We start from the raw sequence: 21225 nt of genomic DNA on the forward strand, positions 1-21225 counted from the left end.
TATAAGGTTTAGATTGACAACAACTTATCACAACTTATGCAACTGTCAATTGAATGTGCCTGTAGGCCTTTTAGGCAACTGAACCTCTCAAGTACACGATGAAGACGCTATAATGAAAGGCAATAAAGACGAAGTAAACAAACTAATGATCAACAACCAGTATCATTCTTAAAAGTTTGTCCTCCTAGCTTTTCTTGTAGAAAAGTCATCAATTAGACTTGAAAAATCCAATGAACGCAGAATGTCACTTTCAAGAGACATTAGAGACAGGTGATTCAATCTGCATTGGCCCATGGTGGATCTCAGTCTACTTTTAACCAATCCCAGTTTAGAAAAAGACCGCTCTCCACTGGCATTAGTCACAGGCAAAGTCAGAAAGAGTCGTAGGGCAATGTCAACATTTGGGAACACCGGCAGCAAATTCCTCGTTCTCAAAACTAACGGTACTAACACTGAGCAAAAACATGGCTGAATCCTGAATGACTCCTATTTGTATAAATAGGGGACTGCATAGGTGGCAAAATGTAGGTTTTTTTTCCTGCCATGGAAGTGCACTTGTATACCGAGGAGAAAGCAATTTGCATTACAGCCGTGAATGAGGATTCAAAATGGCGGCTCGGCTCGGTTTTCCCTTTCGGGCGCTCTCGTTTTCTGTTAGAATTTGGTAAAGAAAATAAATAAATAATAAATAATAAAAATGTAGGTTTAAAAAACCCTGTTAGTTTTGGTATATTGCTCAATAGAGCTTTGTCACGTTGGGCTTTTTGCCGTTGCGCCTTGCGCTTTTGAGCACCGCTCTCGTATTTTCTGTCACACATGTCCACTGTTCAACTGTGGAGTGACGTTGTGCGTGACGTCTAACGTTTATATATGGAAGGCGGATTTGCCTCACCCAATCAGCGTCCGTTTATTTAAATATTCATTTTGAGCCAATGAATATGAAGGGTTTTTTTTTTCTTTTGACCAACTGGGGTCCCCCTGCGAGGCGGGGGGCGTGGGGGCCCCTAGGCTGAAGCCATATGAAGCCTGTGCGGTGATCCGGGCGTGATCATGCACATTTGTGTACATTGCCTTGTACTTTTATTTCTGTCTCCCCCCTTGTCTTGTCATTAGTGTATTGTTTGGTGGTGTTTACCTGTTTTCATTTATCATACCTCCTGGTTTTGACCCTCACCTGTTTTCCTTGTTTAAAGTTTATAGCTTGTTAGGCTCCAGAGTGGCACAACAGAAAAATATTTGCCCTATACAAACTCTCAATCTATTGACAATGCCATCGTCATTCAAGGCTGGGAGCCAAGACAGCAAAATTGACTATGCTCTCAGGGTGTGAGGGATGGCACACAATCAGAGCGACATGAGTCAGTTGTGAGCATCTGTGAGGTCATGCTATAGAAAGGGCCAAAATTATTCTCAGTGATTGAGTATTGTTAGGTATTGCAAGGCATTGTCATAAGTCATGAACAGTATGAAAATCAGAACTCAAAGTTTCCAAATTGTCAGTAGCTATCTCTCATCTCTTCAATCTGCAAACATGTCATGAGGCTAGTCACTTGCATGTCACTAAAATATGGCAAAGCATTTAAGAGACCAATTTTCCGTCTCCTCTGAAAGTAGCTGGAAATGTTAACACATCTCAAACTCCTTTTCCTTTGTCCCATGGGGTATTCTCAAACAAGAAATGCATAAGAGGAGAGAAGAGAGGGATGATCTCAGCTGGTCTGTCCTCTAGCTAATGTGTAATGGGAAATTAAGTTCATACAATTTTATAAACATCAGAAAAACATGGAGATTAAACCATACAGATGACAACACCCCCCCCCATCACTCTTATTCTTGGCTGTAACCCATACAAAGATTCCACGCCAGGCTGAGAGTTGTTGTATGTCAGTGTATGTGGGTGGGCAGAACAAGCTGCCAAAAACAACACGTTTTCTAATAGTCAGAGATGCCAGATTTAGCCACAGAATAACGAAAAAAAAAGAAGAATGCAAGTTAGAAAAAACTAATTTACTCAATTGTCCTTTTTATCAGTACATCCACCACATATAAGTGCACTTTGTAATTTTACGTTGGTGGACTGTTCTCAGCATAGCACTAACACTGAGGTGTTTAAAATTCCTAGCATTTATACTGGTGCCACACACTTACTAAGATGCCATCACGATGTCAGTGTCACAACTGTGCTGTCAATGGTTTTCCACCCACTGGTGGTCCTGAAGTGGTCCTTCTCCTCTGATGAATAGGATAGAGGGGTGCACTTGATAAACTGAACATTGCAACATATCAGCTAAAGTCAGGCGCACTGAAAAAGTGCACCAAATTTTATGTTAGATATAGCTGATAAAAATATGAAATTTATACATAGATATAGATAGTGGTCTATCTGACGAAACAAGATAGATTTCTGTGGTCTGTTTTGTGTGAAAATTAAAAAGAATGTTAATTTAAAATCATGCCACTCCTTCTTCCAGCTGTGTCAATTCAAGCATTGAGTGTAGATGTATTTTATAAAGTGGCATCTGATTGTCTATATGTCTGCGTTCAGCCTGAGGTTCATTATCTGATGACACTCAACAGGCTTCTCTGTGGCAAAAAACAATAACCCCATATGACATTCATTTATCAAGATTCAACTTGATTTACATACACAATATTTAAGAAATATAGTCCTGTAGCTCTCACCTCTGCGCTCCAGGTTCTCTCCAGTTCTCTCTGAGAGTCGGCCTGCCTGTAGTAGAGTGTGAGGGTCTCCCTGCAGGTCGGTGACGGTGAGCGCAGACTGGCGCAGTCACGTACAGAAAAACGTAGCGTTACAAAGATCCGAGGAGCCGACTGCCTGTACAGGAAGGGAGTGGCCAACCAGTTGTCATGGAGACGCTGGTTTTGATGGACGTTGCACACCTCAAAGGTGCGGATAAGCTTGCCCTTGTCATCAAGCGCACTCACTTCATCCCACTAAAAACAGGAATGGATGTATTGAAAAGGAGAATAAAATTTCACGTTCATTAAAATCACAGGGCTCTATTTTTGTGTAAGTGCAAGTGTAACATCATGCTAGAATGCCAGTGTCTCACTAATATGATTGGATTTAAGCCATTTAGTTGCAGTTTTCCTGGTGAGAAATGAGTATGTCTTAGCTGATGTGGGTGGAACAATGCAACAGGGGCAGTGATGACATTTGAAATCTTCAAACACAATATTATGTTCAACCCAATTTGACCCAAGACTGCATTTACTGTTTAAACATTACTCTATGTTCCCACTAGCAAGTGACAAACCGACAGGCTAATGGTTATTTTCTATGTACTCACATATTTTTCTATGTACACCAGAAACAGTATGACAAGTAACATTTTATTTAGAGCCTCTCAATTCTAATCACATAATGTATCACACGGTAAAGTGAAAACTTGGACCGGTCTTATGGCATGCATTCACCAACATTGCTTCACTTCTCCAGTCAAACTTTTCCTACCTGCTTTTAGCTCCCATTTACTCTTGGATGTGCAAAAACAGACAAAAACTGATAATGATAACTGATAGGTGGAGCAGCCATGGCTTAAAGGTTAGAGAAGTGGCCTTGGGCCCAAAAGGTGGCTGGTTTGGTTCCCAGGATGGACAGAAAAAATCCATGGCTGAAGTGCCTTTGAGCAGGGCACCTAACCCCCAACTGCTCCCCAAACACTGGGTATGTGTGTGCTCATTGTATGTTGATCTGGATAATAGCGTCTGCTAAATACCTGTAATGTAACTGTGGTTTCATCTTACCTTGCCATACACAGTAAGACCACTCATTAAATGTATATAGAGAAACTATGAGGAAAAATAAAGCTTGGAAGGAAGTAGCAGAGATCGTTGGTGCTTCTGGTGAGCATTTGTTGCTAGTACAGTTAGCTTGTTTTTTTAATCTGCTCATGACATGACTACAAGCCTAGTATATAATATAAACAAACAATACATGTTTAAACTAGAAGGGCACTTGGTAGAGTACATACCTTCACCAAGCCACATATTATCAACATCAAAATCAAATCACTTAAAGCTAGGATAATACTAAAGCTGTACACCAAATTTCATCAAAATTCGTTCACTACTTTTTGAGTTACATTTGGAATAGCAAAGAAAAACAATAATGGATCCACATACATATCCGGATTTGCATCAAAATCTAATCATTTTTTCCTTGGCCTATGGCCCACCTTTCCTCAAAATTTTATCAAAATCCATTCACTACTTTTTGAGTTATGTTGAGAACAGGCAACCAACCAACCAACCAACCAACCAACCAACCAAACAAACAAACAAACAAACAAACAAACAGAGGTAAAACAACCTCCTTGAACAAAGTTGGCGGGGGTAATTATATAGTGTGAACATAGAGTTCCTGCCCAATTGGACAACAATAGCATTTTTCTTAATTTTCTTTAACTTTTTTGTGGATATATGCTCTAAATGTTACCTCAGGTCAATAAGTATAGGCTGCTTCATCCATTACGGACAAGTTATGAATACTAAATGTTAACCAGACATAAATGCAAGTGCATGCACTGAATCATATAATTATAACTCATTAACATATACAGTGTGTTTGAAATGAGAGGTTGCTGCCTTGTTGTCACACTGCTATAATAGACTTGTGTCTCATAAGGCATGAATTTTGACTGAAGGCATCTACTAAGAACATTCATTTTGAATGGCCTTTTATGATCGCGTTTACGGTAACGTGTGACATCAGCATGCTGTGGGACTAAACCAAAGAGCAAGAATATGTCTGTGAAGGTTCTTAGTCAACCAGGTCATTGTAAACCATAGGTGCTAAAGAAGGAAATCGGACTTGCTTGAAATTCTTGAAGATGTTTCACCTCTCATCCGAAAGGCTTCTTCAGTTCTGTCTGACTAATGGGGAGTTCCAGGTATTTATCCTCTTGTGGACCAAAAACAACCCTAAGGAGAGTCGTTGAGGTCATATGGGTTGTTGACTCTCTCAGGCCCTGTCCACACGGCAAAGGATTCAGGTGAATCCGATACAATTGTTTATCGTTTCGGCCTGGTGTCCACACGGCACCGGCGTTTTGGGTGCCCCAAAACGCAATCTTTTGAGAACGGGTTCCAGAGTGGAAAGATCTGGCAATGGCGCCGTTGCGAAGTCGTCTGGATGAGTAGAACGGATTTGTTTACGATGACATCACAACCACATGACTGTCAGTGCTTCACGCCAGGTAGAAGTGTAACGAACTCGATGCGAGTTGTCAACAAATCCTATAACTTGGTTCATGAAACACGCTTACAAAATATTTTCACTGTGAATATTTATTGTGTAATGGTGCAAAGTGAGAGAGAGAGAGAGAGAGAGAGAGAGAGAGTCAATCCCGCCAGCAAAAATAGGGAAAAAAAGGAGCGATCTCACCTCTTCAGATGTTGGTTTAAGTCCTACAATACATTCCTCAAAAAGGGCGTAGAAGAACAAATTAATCCATCAACGTGTAGCATTCAATTTATTCCGGACCATTAAAGACGCCGCCTTCCGCGTAGAATCATACGTCATCCTCGCCGCCATATTGGATGGGTCAAAGCGGAGAATAAAGATGCCTCATTCATGTGCTGCGTTTAACTGTACCAACAGGTTTACCGTCCAAACGAGATCACAAGGGATTACCTTTCACAGGTGAGACTGGAAAAATACTTTTCATTGTATTTGGTCATTATAATGTAATTTTACAAACAGATTTTTCTGACTTTGTGGCTAATATGAAGTCTCGCGCATAATAGTTTATGCGCATGCATCCTTACTTCTTCTATTGTTCTGGTGTCTCTGAAGGGACCGTCTTACAGCGCCCCTAGAGGTGTGGCATGTGTATTGCATCATTTTCAGCAAGCGTTGCGTTGCCATATGGACTTGATATTTTACTGATTGTTGCCCATATGGACGCGAAATTTTTTTAAATAACATCTCATTGCCGTTGTCGTGTGGATGTAGCCTAAGTCATCCTGTAGGTCCCTGGGGGCCGGGTGTGAATGGTGTTAGCAGCCTAGAGGGCTGTTAGGGTGATCTGTGGGTCATTGGCTCTCTTTGCCATCATGTGAGTCATTGAAGTCAGCTGAGTCTTGGTGTGGATGTGTATTCAGTTTTCTGGGAAGCGTGCCAAGGACTGCATTGTATGTGGCTGCTAAGTGGTGTCTCAGATCACCTCCTCTGTTGGAGCCATGTGTATATTATCTTTAAGATATTCAGTGTAACTCTAATCTAATCTAATCTAATCTAATCTAATCTCTGTTCAGTGATGGTCATTCCAGGTTGATGAAGATGGCTTCTTTTAGTCCTCTTTCAAAAGACTCCTCTTTTACTCCTCTTTCCTCTTTCTTTTGAAGACCAGTGGTTTGAAAGAGGAGTAAAAGAAGCCATCTTTGTCAACCTGGAATGACCATCACTGAACAGAGGAGGTGGTCTGAGGCTACATCCACACGACAACGGCAACAAGATGTTATTTAAAAATATATCGCATCCAAATGGGCAACAATCAGTAAAATATCAGGTCCAAATGGCAACGCAACGCTTGCTGAAAACGATGCAATACACATGCCACACCTCTAGGGGCGCTGTAAGACGGTCCCTTCGGAGACACCAGAACAATAGAAGAAGTAAGGACGCATGCGCATAAACTATTATGCGCGAGACTTCATATTAGCCACAAAGTCAGGAAAATCTGTTTGTAAAATTACATTATAATGACCAAATACAATGAAAAGTATTTTTCCAGTCTCACCTGTGAAAGGTAATCCCATGTGATCTCATTTGGACGGCAAACCTGTTGGTACAGTTAAACGCAGCTAATCTTTATTCTCCGCTTTGACCTCTCCAAAATGGCGGTGAGGATGACGTATGATTCTACGCGGAAGGCGGCGTCTTTAATGGTCCGGAATAAATTGAATGATACACGTTGATGGATTAATTTCTTCTACGCCCTTTTTGAGGAATGTATTGTAGAACTTAAACCCACATCTGAAGAGGTGAGATCGCTCCTTTTTTTTCCCCTATTTTTGCTGGCGGGATTGACTCTGCCCTAAGGGCAGAGTCTCTCTCTCTCTCACTTTTCACCATTACACAATAAATATTCACAGTGAAAATATTTTGTAAGCGCGTTTCATGAACCAAGTTATAGGATTTGTTGACAACTCGCATCGAGTTCATTACACTTCTACCCGGCGTGAAGCACTGACAGTCATGTGGTTGTGACGTCATCGTAAACAAATCCGTTCTACTCATCCAGACGACTTCACAACGGCAATGTTGCCAGATCTTTCCACTCTGGAACCCGTTCTCAAAAAGATTGCGTTTTGGGCACCCAAAACGCCAGTGCCATGTGGACGCCAGGCCTAAACGATAAGCAATTGTATCGGAGTCACCTGAATCCGTTGCCGTGTGGACAGGGCCTGAGACACCATTTATCAGCCACCTACAATGCAGTCCTTGGCACACTATTCAGAAAACTGAATACACATCCACACCAAGACTCAGCTGACTTCAATCACTTACATGATGGCAGAGCAAGCCAACAACCCACAGATCACCCTAACAACCCTCTAGGCTGCTAACACTGTTCACACCTGGCCTCCAGTGACCCTAACAACCTACAGGATGACTGAGAGGGTCAATGACCCATGTGACCTCAACAACTCTCCTTAGGGTTACTTTTGGTCCAATAGAGGATAAATTCCTGGAACTCCCCACTAGTCAGACAGAACTGAAAAAGCCAACGGATGAGAGGTGAAACATCTTCAAGAATTTCAAGCAAGTCCAGTTGCCTTCTTTAGCACCTGCAGTCAAAGAGCAAGAAGCTATTTAGGTAGCTGGTTAACAGATACCTCACAAATTGTCTCATCTCATTATCTCTAGCCGCTTTATCCTGTTCTACAGGGTCACAGGCAAGCTGGAGCCTATCCCAGCTGACTACGGGCGAAAGGCGGGGTACACCCTGGACAAGTCGCCAGGTCATCACAGGGCTGACACATAGACACAGACAACCATTCACACTCACATTCACACCTACGGTCAATTTAGAGTCACCAGTTAACCTAACCTGCATGTCTTTGGACTGTGGGGGAAACCGCAGCACCCAGAGGAAACCCACGCGGACACGGGGAGAACATGCAAACTCCACACAGAAAGGCCCTCGCCGGCCCCGGGGCTCGAACCCAGGACCTTCTTGCTGTGAGGTGACAGCGCTAACCACTACACCACCGTGCCGCCCCCTCACAAATTGTTTCAAATAAATTTAGTTGGTTACAGTCATGGGGTTATAAGCTCGTCCAATATTTATTTCTTGGTTACTTTTCAAAAAAATTGAAGGGAAAAATAGCACCAAAATTTGCATTTGTATACAAATTTCTTTTTCTGTGACATTTCATCCACCATTTTTTTTTTATTATGCTGGTTGGTGGAGCCACCACACAGATTTATGGGTAACAGACAGCATCGAGGATGCATCGATGATGCCTTCAACCTGTGGCAGTTTGAAGGTGTCATAGAAGACAGAGAACTAGAATTTGATAAATGTTGAATGGTTCTTGATGCCTCGCTGTGATGTTAGACATCCTCCTAAGGCAGCAATTCCCCCATTTTGAATGCACCCATAGTCCTGCAACTGAAATATAAATGCATATATCCTAGAGGGGCAGCACGGTGGTGTATTGGTTGGTGCTGTCGCCTCACAGCAAGAAGGTCCGGGTTCGAGCCCCGTGGACGGCGAGGGCCTTTCTGTGCGGAGTTTGCATGTTCTCCCCGTGTCCGCGTGGGTTTCCTCCGGGTGCTCCGGTTTCCCCCACAGTCCAAAGACATGCAGGTTAGGTTAACTGGTGACTCTAAATTGACCGTAGGTGTGAATGTGAGTGTGAATGGTTGTCTGTGTCTATGTGTCAGCCCTGTGATGACCTGGCGACTTGTCCAGGGTGTACCCCGCCTTTCGCCCGTAGTCAGCTGGGATAGGCTCCAGCTTGCCTGCGACCCTGTAGAAGGATAAAGCGGCTAGAGATGATGAGATGAGATGGTTGGTGGAGCCACCACACAGATTTATGGGTAACAGGCAGCATCGAGGATGCATCGATGATGCCTTCAACCTGTAGCAGTTTGAAGGTGTCATAGAAGACAGAGAACTAGAATTTGATAAATGTTGAATGGTTCTTGATGCCTCGCTGTGATGTTAGACATCCTCCTAAGGCAGCAATTCCCCCATTTTGAATGCACCCATAGTCCTGCAACTGAAATATAAATGCATATATCCTAGAGGGGCAGCACGGTGGTGTATTGGTTGGTGCTGTCGCCTCACAGCAAGAAGGTCCGGGTTCGAGCCCCGTGGACGGCGAGGGCCTTTCTGTGCGGAGTTTGCATGTTCTCCCCTTGTCCGCGTGGGTTTCCTCCGGGTGCTCCGGTTTCCCCCACAGTCCAAAGACATGCAGGTTAGGTTAACTGGTGACTCTAAATTGACTGTAGGTGTGAATGTGAGTGTGAATGGTTGTCTGTGTCTATGTGTCAGCCCTGTGATGACCTGGCGACTTGTCCAGGGTGTACCCCGCCTTTCTCCCATAGTCAGCTGGGATAGGCTCCAGCTTGCCTGTGACCCTGTAGAACAGGATAAAGCAGCTAGAGATAATGAGATGAGATGAAATGTCCTTACAGAAGTTGATATGATTGGATATCACCTATCCACTCCTGATTTAATCATATCTTCATTTTTACCCAAGCCCTTTTTTTTTTACCTTTATACCATTTTTTTTAAACCAGGTTACCACCTGTTCTGATGATGAAAATACTAAGAATATTTCTATCACCTTCACATGTGCCAACACTGTAAATCTTACACCTTATTTTGTGTCATGCTTATGAAAACAGGCCCCAAGCACTCACTATTATTGCTTTCCCCACAGAAGGGAGATACAATGAGAAAGAAAAGCTTTGTTGTCATCAGGATGGTTGATGTGTCACCATATGATCATATGAAAAATCAATTTGGCAATTTTCTTGGGTAGAAATTTAACAGACTGGATCAGAGATATGACTCAACTTGAGCCCCTCTTAAAGTGATGTAATGATACCGGATCTGAAATTCCCAGAAAATATACTAAATATGTCTAACTCTCTCACAGACAAGATCACACAGAGACAGTGAACAACTGCCACATGAGAGAAGGGTAAGAGGATGGACAAATGGAAGAGAGAGGGATGCCAACAATATAGAGATGTGTGATTGATTCAAATGAATGCTGAGGGACAGAAAAGGGGATGAGAAGAGAGAGACTGGCAGCTAAAATGGGACAACGGGTGTTAAAAAACAAGTAGGCAGATTGAGAGGGGGGTGAGAGAATCAAGGAGGGGATTATATAAAAGCACAGATGGATAGATTAACAGGCTGCAGAACAAACAATAAAAGAGATGGGAAGAGAACATGCAAGAAAAAAGGATTTGAGGAAGAAAATGAAGCAAAGAAAAAGCTTAATGTTGTACATGGAGTATGTAGTACGGGTCACTATAATCATGCAAGAGTGAATCAATATGAGAGACAGAGAGAGAGAGAGAGAGAGAGAGATGAGTAGTGCACTCATCTGTAGTCGCTCAGATGCTCCAGGGCATGAAGGCAGCATATCTGACTGGTCAATTGGCATCACCAGTGTAACATACTGCAACTCAACCGAAGGAGAGAGAAACCGAAAGAAGAAGCAGAGCTTCCCTTAGAGAGACTGTGAGTAATAAAGGTTAATAAAAAACTCATGTCTCTCTGCTCACATCTTTATTCCTCCCTTGCCTTTTCTGAGCCCTGGGTCACATTAGCAGATCTCACGCACAATGTGAGCTGTCAACACAATTGAAAAAGCCTGAGTTTCCTCAGTGTTTCTACCAGCGACACACACACACACACACACACACATGCATTGTAGATACATTACCAGACAAAAGTTTGGCTGTGCCTTCAAATTCAATGGTTTTCTTTATTTTTATTCATTAGGAGTCACTTCATGTCTTAAAGTAGTGATGGATGTCGTTTCTCTTTACTTAGTTGAACAGTTCTTGCCATAACATGGATTACTACAGTTGTGGAATAGGGCTATTTACTGTATTTTTATTATTTACTATTTACTGTTGGATCTCAAACACATTAAGAAGGGAAGAAATTGCACTAATTAACTTTTCACAGGTTTTCACACCTGCTAATTGAAAAGCATTGCATGAAGCTCATGAAGCTGGTTAAGATAATGACAATAGTGTGCAAAGTGTCATCAAGGTAAACGCTGGCTACTTTGAAGAATCTAAAATATTGAACACGTTTTGTTTTTTTAACACTTTTTTGTTTACCACATTATTCCATATATGTTCCATATGTTATTTCATAGTGGATCATAACACTTTGCATGCATAGAGCAGAGCCCCATACTTAAGAGAATAGGGTAATGCACTGACAGGTTTCAAAGGATCTGCCCCTTCCTCGCCACCTACTCTACTCAGCTCCTGGGCCAAGCGTTGATCCTCTCCTGCTTGAACTACTACAACTCTCTCCTCCTTGGCCTCCCAGCATCTGCCACTAGACCCCTGCAGCTCAGCCAGAATGCTGCAGTCTGCCTGGTCAACAACCTTCCTTGTACTCCCACACTACTCCTCTGCTCTTCACTGGCTGCCTGTCGCAGCTCGCATCAAATTTAAAATGTTGGTGCTACATTATCAGGCAGTCAAATGGCCAGCATACCTCCGGAGACTGAGCCGACCCTACACCACATCCAGATCCCTATGCCCTGCTGCTACTGGTCGCCTGGTCCTTCCTCCTCTCTGCTCCTGGCCAGCCCATTCAAGACTGCTGTCTGTCCTGGCTCCCCATTGGTGGAATGACCATCCCATTGAGGTCAGAACTGCCGACTCCCTGACCACCTTCAAGTGCAGACTGAAGACCCACGTCTTCAGGCTGCACTGCTCCCCTGCTTCCCTGCCTACTGTGTAATCATGTAGCTGTCTTAGCTGACCAACACAGGCTGTGTACTGTCTAGCCTGGTCATGATGACTCAGTGTTAGCCATTGGGGTTTTATTTTTCTCTATTTAGCTGGACTTTGTCAGATTATTTGTATAGTTGGATTGTTTTCCTTGGCTGTTTGCTGCTTGTTGTTACTTCAACAGAATATTACACTAGATGCTATTCTGTCACTTGTTCAATTGGCACTAGAACTTTCTTGTCTAGAAGTCTCGCACTTCTTGTACCTGACTTTTGCACTTCTTGTACTTCACTCTGGATAAAAGCATCTGCTAAACCCCTGTAATGTAATGTAAAATGTAATGATTTTTCATGGTTTTTGTGACCATATGACAACTGTACGAACAACGTTTGTGTACCACCACCACCACAGGGGACCCGATTGTAAGTCCAAGGCACCATACCTCATAAACACTTGACCACCAAACAACAAAAATTGTATGTTTATTTACATAAGATAGATGGGTTTTATCCAGTGCTTATTTTTAATTTGCTTTTTCAAAAATAACATCAGATTATTTACTAACACATTTTACAGAAAATATTCATGACACTTTCATATAAAACTAGTGTGGCAGTGGGGGCATGGTCAAGCGTCGGTCTGTGACCGGAGGGTGGAGTCAGGGAAGGTAAGTGGCAGAATCACTACACCTGATGTGAATTAACCTGTGTTTGTGTGTCTTCCCAGGAGCTGCACCCTATTTAAGGAAGAGAGCAAGAGCAGAGCGGGCTCTGTCCCGGCCAGAACATGTGTGTGTGTGTGTGTGTGTGTGTGTGTGTGTGTGTGATATGTATACCAAAATATAGCTAAGACTGAAAAGCTTTAATAAAGTGTTTGTGATCTCAGTTCTGGCCTGCCGTCCTTCTGTGCTCCACCCACCCATCCGAGTTGCTACAGTGGTGCTGAAACCCGGGACGGAGCGCAGGAGAAAACAGCCCCGTGGAGTCCTCCCCTTTGCTGGTCCATGCCCTCACCACAGCCCAGCATAGCCAGCACCAGGCACTAGTCGCCCTCCAGAGGGAACAGGAACGGCGGTTCGAGGCCCTGATGCTGGCTCAGGAGGAGGAGCAACAGGCGTTCTGGCACCTCCTCGCATCGGCGGGGTCCACCGCCGCGGGACTGACCCCCTTCACCCTGACAAAGATGGGCCCACAGGACAACACCGAGGCCTTCCTCACGCTCTTTGAACAGGTTGTTGAGACCTCGGGGTGGCCAATGGAACAGCGCGTGGCACGACTCCTCCCCCTGCTAACGGGAGAGGCGCAGTTGGCTGCGCTACAGCTCCCCGCCGACCGTCGGCTGGCCTACGTGGACCTTCGCTGGGCCGTCCTCCAGCGTGTGGGGCGCACCCCTGAGCAACAATGGCAGCGCTTCCGCACGTTGCGCTTGGAGGAAGTCGGCCAGCCGTTCGCGTTTGGCCAGCAGCTCCGGGACGCCTGCGGGTGGTGGTTGAGGGCCAACAACCGCGACGCCGAGGGGATCATTGACCAGGTGGCACTGGAGCAGTTCATTGCGCGTCTACCAGCCGGGGCTGCAGAGTGGGTCCAGTGCCACCGCCCGGCGTCGCTGGATCAGGCAATCGAGCTGGCGGAGGACCATTTGGCGGCTGTCCCGACGGCAGGACAGCAAACAACCTCTTCTCCCCTCTCTCTCTCTCCCCCTCTCCTCCTGTGTCTCATCCTCGCCCCGTTCCCCCACCGCGGAGGCGGGCGCCGGCCCCACCCCAGCCAGCCCGCCGCACCCGCGGTGTCCTCCCATTCCTCCCGTCTGTGTCTGTCTCTCCCCCCCTCAGGTGAATGAGCCCCAGAGCACCAGTGCAGAGAGGGAGCCCGGGCTGGTTTGCTGGTGCTGCGGGGAGCCGGGCCACCTCCAACAGCAGTGCTCAGTAATGGAGGTGGGCACGGTGGTTCGGATCCCCGACGCGCCAGGAGCCGCCCTCACTCGGGCCGGAGCGTATCGCATACCGGTGAGTATCCAAGGGGATACGTATCAGGCGTTGGTGGATTCTGGCTGTAATCAGACCTCAATCCATTAAAGCCTGGTGCAAGACGAGGCATTGGGGGGAGCACAATTGGTGAAGGTGTTGTGTGTGCACGGGGATGTTCACAGCTACCCTTTAGTGTCAGTTCACATTCTGTTTCGAGGGGAGAAATTTATAGTAAAGGCGGCGGTTAATCCTCACCTCACCCACTCTATAATTTTGAGGACTAATTGGCTGGGATTTCGGGATTTAATGACTCATTTAGTAAAGAGTGGGTCCTGCAGCAGTTTAATAAGGGGAGGTCCCGGTGTGGCATTGGCGGGAGCAGCTGTCACAGAGCCGTCTACGTCAGCTCCGCGTCAGAGTGAGGAGCCACCGGCCCCTCCTCTCTCTCTCGGGGAATCCCTCGCAGATTTCCCGTTAGAGCAGTCGCGAGACGAGACTCTGCGGCATGCGTTTGACCAAGTGAGAGTAATCGATGGTCAAATGCTCCAGCCAAGAGCTGCCCCGTCCTTCCCCTACTTCGCAATTATGAAGGATAGATTATACCGAGTGATGCAGGACACTCAGACTAAAGAGCGAGTCACGCAGCTTTTAATTCCGAAGAGCCGCCGGGAATTGGTATTCCAGGTGGCTCACTTTAATCCCATGGCTGGACACTTAGGGCAGGATAAAACACTAGCCCGAATAATGGCCCGATTCTATTGGCCAGGGATTCGCGGCGATGTCCGTAGGTGGTGTACGGCGTGCCGCGAATGCCAGTTAGTAAATCCAGCGGCCGTTCCAAAAGCGCCTTTGCACCCTCTACCAATAATCAAGACCCCGTTTGAAAGAATTGGGATGGATCTTGTCGGGCCATTAGATCGGTCAGCACGAGGGTACCGCTTTATATTGGTTCTAGTGGACTATGCAACGCGATACCCGGAAGCAGTGCCTCTTCGCAATATCTCAACACGCAGTATTGCGGAGGCGCTCTTCTGCGTCATCTCCCGAGTTGGAATCCCAAAAGAGATTCTGACTGATCAAGGCACCGCGTTTATGTCATGTACACTAAAGGAACTGTATAAGTTGTTGGGTATTAAGCCGATCTGCACCAGCGTTTATCACCCACAAATGGACGGTTTAGTTGAACGGTTCAATCGCACCCTCAAAAATATAATTAAAAAATTCATAAGTGAGGACGCACGTAATTGGGATAAGTGGCTCGAACCCTTGTTGTTTTCAGTGCGAGAGGTCCCACAAGCCTCCACGGGGTTCTCCCCAATTGAATTGTTATACGGGCATAAGCCGCGCGGCATTCTAGATGTGCTGCGGGAAAATTGGGAGGAGGGACCTTCACAAAGTAAAAATGAAATCCAATACGTTATTGACCTGCGCGCAAAACTCCACACACTCGCCCACCTAACCCAGGAGAATTTGCGGCAGGCCCAAGAACAACAAACCCACCTGTACAACAAGGGTACGTGCCTCACGGAGTTCGCACCGGGAGATAAAGTACTCGTACTGTTGCCCACATCGAGCTCTAAATTAATCGCCAGGTGGCAAGGACCCTTTGAGGTCACACGGCGAGTCGGGGACGTCGACTATGAGGTGAGGTGAACGGACAGGGGTGGGGTGTTACAGGTATACCACCTCAATCTGTTGAAACGTTGGAGCGAGGAGGTCCCCATGGCGCTGGTGTCGGTGGTTCCTGAGAAGGCGGAGCTGGGGCCGGAGGTTCAAAAGGGAAAATTGGCATCACCCACCGCTCTGGTCTCCTGTCGAGCCCACCTCTCACCGACCCAGCTCGAGGAGGTCGCCCGGTTGCAAACAGAATTTTCTGACGTGTTCTCGCCCCTGCCCGGCCGCACCCACCTCATAGAACACCACATTGATACGCCCCAGGGGGTGGTAGTGCGCAGCTGCCCTTACAGACTGCCCGAACACAAGAAAAAGGTGGTTCGGGAAGAACTTGAGACCATGCTCGAAATGGGCATTGTCGAGGAGTCCCACAGTGACTGGAGCAGCCCGGTGGTCTTGGTTCCCAAGGCCGACGAGTCGGTCCGGTTCTGTGTCGACTATAGGAAGGTCAACGCGGTGTCTAAATTCGACACGTACCCAATGCCTCATATTGATGAGTTGCTCGATCGGCTAGGCACGGCTCGTTTTTACTCGACACTGGATTTAACAAAGGGTTATTGGCAGATCCCCTTGACTCCATTATCCCGAGAAAAAAACGCCTTTTCCACACCGTTCGGCTTACACCAATTTGTTACACTTCCTTTTGGGCTATTTGGGGTGCCCGCTACATTTCAGCGGCTGATGGATAGGGTCCTTCACCCCCACGCCGCCTATGCAGCCGCCTATCTCAACGATATAATTATCTATAGTAATGACTGGCCGAGGCACCTTCAACATCCTTAGGTCGCTGAGGCGGGCCTCACAGCCAACCCGAAGAAGTGTGTGATTGGGTGGGTGGAAGTATGGTATCTGGGCTTCCACTTGGGCAACGGGCAGGTGCGTCCCCAAATTAACAAGACAGCGGCAATTGCGGCCTGCCCGAGGCCCAAGACCAAAAAGGGGGTGAGACAGTTCCTGGGGCTGGCTGGCTATTATCGTAGGTTTATACCTAATTATTTGGACGTCACCAGCCCGCTGACTGATCTCACTAAAAAGGGGGCACCAGATCCGGTCCAGTGGACAGAGCAGTGCCAGCGGGCTTTTTCTGAGGTAAAGGCTGCACTGTGTGGGGGGCCACTGTTACACTCCCCTGACTTTTTTCTCCCTTTTATATTGCAGACGGATGCATCGGACAGAGGGCTGGGGGCTGTTTTGTCCCAGGAGGTGGAGGGGGAGGATCGCCCAGTGCTGTATATAAGTCGGAAGCTGTCGGTGCATGAGGGGCGCTACAGCACCATAGAGAAGGAGTGCCTGGCCATCAAGTGGGCGGTCCTCGCCCTCCATTTCTACCTGCTGGGATGCCCTTTCACCCTCTGTTCAGACCACGTGCCCCTCCAGTGGCTCCACCACATGAACGATGCCAATGCACAGATCACCCATTGGTATCTGGCGCTCCAACCCTTTAACTTCAAGGTGGTCCACAGGACGGGGGCACAGATAGTCGTGGCAGACTTCCTCTCCCGTCAAGGGGGGGGGGGGGGGGGGGTCGGCTGCGGGTTGGATGGCTGCCCGGCCTGAGTCAGGCGGTGGGGGTATGTGGCAGTGGGGGTGAATTAGAACAGGTTAATGTGAATTAACCTGTGTTTGTGTGTCTTCCCAGGAGCTGTGCCCTATTTAAGGAAGAGAGCGAGAGCAGAGCGGGCTGTCTCCCGGCCAGAACACGTGTGTGTCATATGTATACCAAAATATAGCTAAGGCTGAAAAGCTTTAATAAAGTGTTTGTGATCTCAGTTCTGGCCTGCCGTCCTTCTGTGCTCCACCCACCCATCCGAGTTGCTACAACTAGTTATAACAGTTTTATTAGTCCACTAGCTTGTTGGACAGTTGACAGTTTCTGTCATGTAAGGGCAACAGATGGATGTAAGTGCAGGAAGAGTTTTATTGAAAGCACACGAGCAAACAGATCCGAAATGCAGACAAAGGCAGAGTTGAACAACAGGCAGTGGTCGAGTGAGGCACAGACAGGATATCAGAGGTGATATAATACTCACAGTCCAAAAACACAAACAGGGTCAAAATCAGAAAAGCAATACAAAACATAAAGCTTTCGCAAAGTCTCTGTGTTACTGAGAGTCCTTATATGTATGCGCTGTGATTGAGTTCTAATCAGTAACAGGTGCATGCTAATTAGTCCTAATGTCGTGAGCATGCTTTGCAGTCTGCATGCTCTGAGCTCCAACGTGTGTGGACTTGACTGATATAACCAGACAGCTGTTTGACATATCAAGTTTGATATTCGATTGTAACTATAATGATACAAAGTGAAAGCTCTGGTTCACTGCTGTCCACCAGGCACCCAGCAGAGTCACACCATAATAAATGTCATGGTGTTGTTTCTGGCGCATGGCATGTGGTGTCAAAGAAAGGAATAAATATGTATTCGTAACTGCAATGTGTCTTCTTCTTCTTCTTACATATGAGAAGACAGCTGCATTAGATATAAGAAAGGTGCTGCAGCCAGTTCACCGTGGACTGCTTAGGGATCATGAGGTCGACATCCATGGGTGGGCCAAGGGTGGGGCATTCACTGAGGATGCGCTCTATGTTCTGTTCAGGTGACCCGCAGGGGCAGGCTGCAGATGGGCTCAGACCCCATCAGTGCATGTTGGCATTGAAGCGGCCTACCCCAGTTCGTATTCGGTTCAAGGTGGCCCATGCTTTCCATGGGGGGTCGCCATTTGGGGTAGTGCTGTATTCAGGATGACACTGACTTGGGCACTGCGATGCGTATCTCATTATTGGTATCACTGTCCAAGACAATGCAGCAATTCATTGATATGAAATACACTACACAATTCGATGGCTTATATGCTATAATATTCTACTCAGGTTGATTTTGTGCCTTTGCAAATATTTTCCTCATACACTCATTGGGAGCTCCACTTTTTGGCACTGCCTAAATATCTACAGACGTGGACCCTCCCACGAGAAAAAAGAACCCACATTAAATAACTTGAAACTGACAAAAGTTAATGGCATCCATCATGGTTTATTCCATGTTTAATACAAATCAGACTTTGCTTTAGATTTTTGATTCAACTGAATATTTTACATAACAAAGCAAATGAAAATGGCATGGACAAAAATGATGGTACCCTTCACTTAATATTTTGTTGCACAACCTTTAGCAACAATCACTGTGAACAAGCAATCTCTGTAGCTTTCAATGAGACTTCTGCATCTGCTAACAGGTAGTTTGGCCGACTCTTCCTGAGTAACTGCTCCAGCTGTGTCAGGTTTGAAGGGTGCCTTCTCCACACTGCATGTTTCAGGTCTTTCCAGAGATGTTGGAGAGGATTCAGATCAGGGCTCATAGAAGGCCACTTCAGAATAGTCCAATGTTTTGTTCTTCGTCATTCTTGGGTACTTTTAGCTGTGTGTTTTGGGTCTTTATCCTGTTGGAGGACCCATGACCTGTGACTGAGACAGTGCTTTCTGACACTGGGTAGTATGTTTCACTCCAGAATGCCTTGATAGTCTTGAGATTTCATTGTGCCATGCACAGATTCCAGGCACCCCATGCCAGATGCAGCAAAGCAGCCTCAAATCATAACAAAGCCTCCTCCGTGTTTCACAGTAGGTATAGTGTTATTTTCTTTGACAGCTTCATTATTTTCTTCTATGGACATAAAGCTGATGTGACTTGCCAATAAGTTTGATTTTTGTCTTCTCTGTCCAGAGGACATGTTCCCAGAAGCATTGTGGCTTGTCAATATGCATTTTAGTAAATTCCAGTCTGGCGGGTTTTTTTAGGTTTTTCTTTCAACAACTGAGTCCTCCTGGGTCTTCTTCCATTGAGCCTAATGTTGCTCAAAAAGTGACAGATGGTACAAACAGACATTGATGTACCTTGACCTTAGAGTCCAACTTTTATCTCTTTGGAAGTTGTCCTTGGCTCTTTGTCTACCATTGGCACTGTCCTTCTGTTCAATCTGTGGTCGATTTTCCTCTTGCAGTCACATCCAGGAAGGTTGGCTACAATCCCATGGAGCTTAAACTTCAAAATAATATTTGCAACTGTAGTCACAGGAATTTCAAGCTGCTTGGAGATGGCCTTATAACCTTTGCCTTTAACATGCTTGGCTATAATTTTCTTTCTGATCTCCTCAAACAACTCTCTCCTTTGCTTTCTCTGGTCCATATTCAATGTGGTGCACACAACAATACCAAACAGCAGAGTGACAACTTTTCTCCATTTAAATAGACTGAATGACTGATTACAAGATTGAAGACATATGTGACACTAATTAAGGTTAAACAATTAGTTTGAAATATCACCATAATCCAATTATTTATAATCTGTTCTAAGGACTAACAAATCTGTCCAGTCTATTGTAGAATATCTTTGTAAAATAAACAATAAATCATTTCTTTTCAATCTTTTTTTTTTTTGCTTTACTCTATGACATATCAAAAGCATGCAAGTATACATGAGAAAATTGCTTTTAATTTCATTGCTTTTCAGGAGAAATAAAGCATTATTTCAATGAGCTGTAAGGGTACCAACAAATTTGTCCACGTCTGTATATTAGTTTTGATGTCCTCAGTATTGTATGTAGAAAACACTCAAAATACAGAAAAACCTATGAATGAGTAGGGGTTTCCAAACCTTTGACTGGTACTGGACATGCATAGTATTCATTTATTTAGTGATTTTTGGCTCAGATCACATCAATTCCCTATAACATAAATAGAACACAATTTTAGATGCAGTTACCATTAAGGATCATGGCCATTTCAGTGTAAATGCTTTTTAGTCATTTTTACCTGACCTTGAATTCAAAGCTTAAAAGCGCTAGCCTGAAGTTATGAGAACACTTATGTTATATGCCACTAATTGTAGAAAGAATTTGCAAAATGGCTTTACCCTTTCAAGAGTGAGTGATTCATTGTAGAACTTGAAATCGTGGAACACACACACACACACATATATGAAATATGAAAGTGATATAACCTGTAAAATCCTTAGACTGTGACTGTGACTTGGAATGATTTTGAACATGACTTTGAATGGAGATGAGTGAGTCCATAGTAGAGGTCTGCGCGGGTCGGATTTTTCAGTCCCGCTCCCGCCCGCGCCCGCATTGTGCAGTCCTGCTCCCGCCCGCGCCCGCAAAGAATTATGATTTTCAGTCCCGCTTCCACCCGCGCCCACAAAATAATTATGATTTTCAGTCCCGCTCCTGCCCGCACCTGCCATATTTTGTCCCGCCCCCGCCCGCAAATCCCGCATGATGCAGATGTTCGCGTTATTTCTCAGGAAAGTTCTTGTCTTGACACAGTGTGATGGTGCCCCGCCCCCTACTTTGAGTGGATTTGAGCATAAATATCTACAGCTCACGTTCACGTTTGTTATTATTTACCTTGTTTCTGAATTCAGCATGTAGTGTCTCTAATAATAATAATTAGTGCTGTCAAGCAATTAAAATATTTAATCGCGAATTGCACATTTTTACCACATGAGAAACCATTGTAATTCTCTGATCAGCATAAAAAAGTGAATGGGCTTGCTTTGTACCAATGGTGTTTTTTTTTTATTTTATTGCAAAGCAGAGCTAGTAAGAGAAGTGAATTG

At 45.3% G+C, this 21225-nt stretch overlaps 1 protein-coding gene across 2 annotated transcripts in view; it reads right to left on the bottom strand.

Moving 5' to 3' along the window:
• ephb6 (eph receptor B6) overlaps window positions 1-21225 on the bottom strand; it is a 183304-nt gene that overhangs the window by 88468 nt on the left and 73611 nt on the right. The window contains exon 3 of one of the 2 annotated variants that reach the window (XM_060921632.1): window positions 2683-2955. In XM_060921632.1, coding sequence (XP_060777615.1) covers window positions 2683-2955 — 273 coding nt within the window. Of the gene's footprint in view, window positions 1-2148; window positions 2235-2682; window positions 2956-21225 lie in introns of those variants that run through there. The other variant, XM_060921633.1, reaches the window with a different exon arrangement.

This window comes from Neoarius graeffei, chromosome 5 (genome assembly GCF_027579695.1).
Source record: "Neoarius graeffei isolate fNeoGra1 chromosome 5, fNeoGra1.pri, whole genome shotgun sequence".
NCBI lineage: Eukaryota > Metazoa > Chordata > Actinopteri > Siluriformes > Ariidae > Neoarius > Neoarius graeffei.